This window comes from Austrofundulus limnaeus, unplaced genomic scaffold (assembly GCF_001266775.1).
Source record: "Austrofundulus limnaeus strain Quisiro unplaced genomic scaffold, Austrofundulus_limnaeus-1.0 Scaffold139, whole genome shotgun sequence".
NCBI classification, from domain to species: Eukaryota; Metazoa; Chordata; class Actinopteri; order Cyprinodontiformes; family Rivulidae; genus Austrofundulus; species Austrofundulus limnaeus.
Genome location: NW_013952541.1, coordinates 1,228,000 through 1,229,700, shown reverse-complemented (window position 1 = coordinate 1,229,700; position 1,701 = coordinate 1,228,000). Strand labels below are relative to the sequence as shown.

Here is a 1,701-nt window from a genome sequence, read left to right as displayed (position 1 = left end):
TTTTAAGGCTAATTAAGGCCTTATTTTTGGATTGATGAAGTCAATGCCTTTTAAGACTTTTTAAGGATTCGCGGGAACCCTGTCTGTACATTTATAACAAATGACACAAATATCCAATATTATTGTCTCAATATGAACTTGCTGACTAATGGTGAGACTTGAGTTTTAAAAAAAATGCTGCTATAAAATTTCAAACAGTAATGTACTTTGTGGAACTTTGTGGTTTGAACAAACGTTTGAGACATTAAATCAACAATTAAAAGGGTCAAATATTACCAAGCTTTAGGCAGTCTTGTAGCGAAATTTCTTTTTTTTTCTTTTTTTTTAAATGTAGGAAATGTTTAACTTTGTTCTGTGTTCTTACCCATCACGGCCTTTACTGATAATCTTCACCTCGAAGTAGTAGACCCCGCAGGCRGCTGGGATGGGGTGGGTGGCCCGTACGGACGCCGCATCCTTGGGGGTTTTGCCATGACCTTGAGTGTGGAATAAAAACACAGAAATTTAACAGTTCTTATAAATAATTTTTAATCCTTAATAATCAGATGCACAGTAAAATGCTCCCTGCTTTATGTTACTTAAGCTGATGAACCCTGATGTTTAGAGCAGGTACAGATTGYGTGTAGATTCATGACGATTTGCTTTGGGTAAAACTTGCCCTCATCACAAGCACTGATACAGAAGGATCAAAGTGTCAAAGCATTATCCTTTGTTGGGACTACATAGTGACCAAATTACATCAAACCTACAGTCAAATCTGATCAGAGGAGAAGTGGGTTATCTGTGGACACAATTCTATCAAAGAGCTGCAAACTAAACCTGATAGGTTTCAACAAAACCTAAGAACAGATTATCTTTTTTTCTAGTGTGCAACAGTGTAAACTTAAATAACATTTTAACTATAACAGCCTTTTCCTCTGACTTTTAACAACAGATATAAAAGGCAWATTTATTTGTTTGTAGATTTCTGTGTAGAAAAACAAAAGCACGTTTTACTGGTTTATTTTGTCCAAAATAACCTTGAGCACAAGTCAGTGGTTATAAGATTATGACTGAAATGTTGTGAAGCTGAACCTTCTGATTTGTGAACCTACACATCCTGTTAGTCTTTAAAAACAACGTTAGCTCAAGCAGAGAGCAGAGCTGTTGGATACATTATTAAGGGTCATATATCAGGCATGTTTACTCTGTTGAACATTACTTAGCAGCAGTTTGTAGTCTTGAAAATCGGTACATAATATGGCNAAACGTTTAGACTTGAAAATAATCCCAGTTTTGAAACCCTACAGTGAATTATTTCAACTTTGGTTGAATAAAAGTGAAAGTTTGTTCAGACTTACAAAATGTGTTAAACTACTCACAAGTTAAATATCACAGTCATAATGAAGTCAGCTGATGATGAACACTGATTAATTGAGACCTGCAATCTGACACCTAAATATTTCTGATATATTCTGCACGTTTTTATAATACTACCTAAATTCTGCACCTCACTGCTTTTGAGAAGTTAAATCAGTCTTTATGTGGCTGATAATTTCAAAATACCACCATTTTAATCTCAAAATAGGCAGCATTTTGCAGATTATAATTTACGGTTACTGCTACTGTGTATGTCCGAGTACAGAAAAAGTTTATAGTGCATTTGATTTGATTTATTTATTTAACAGGAAAAGATTATTAAAAATCAAGCCTGACTCAGCA

The 1,701-nt window shown here is 34.5% G+C and overlaps 1 protein-coding gene across 1 annotated transcript in view; it reads right to left on the bottom strand.

Annotated features, from left to right (window-relative positions):
* Positions 1-1,701, bottom strand: part of ranbp9 (RAN binding protein 9) — a 24,543-nt gene that overhangs the window by 19,514 nt on the left and 3,328 nt on the right. The window contains exon 2 of the mRNA XM_014016161.1: positions 365-476. Coding sequence (XP_013871615.1) covers positions 365-476 — 112 coding nt within the window. The remainder of the gene's footprint in view (positions 1-364; positions 477-1,701) is intronic.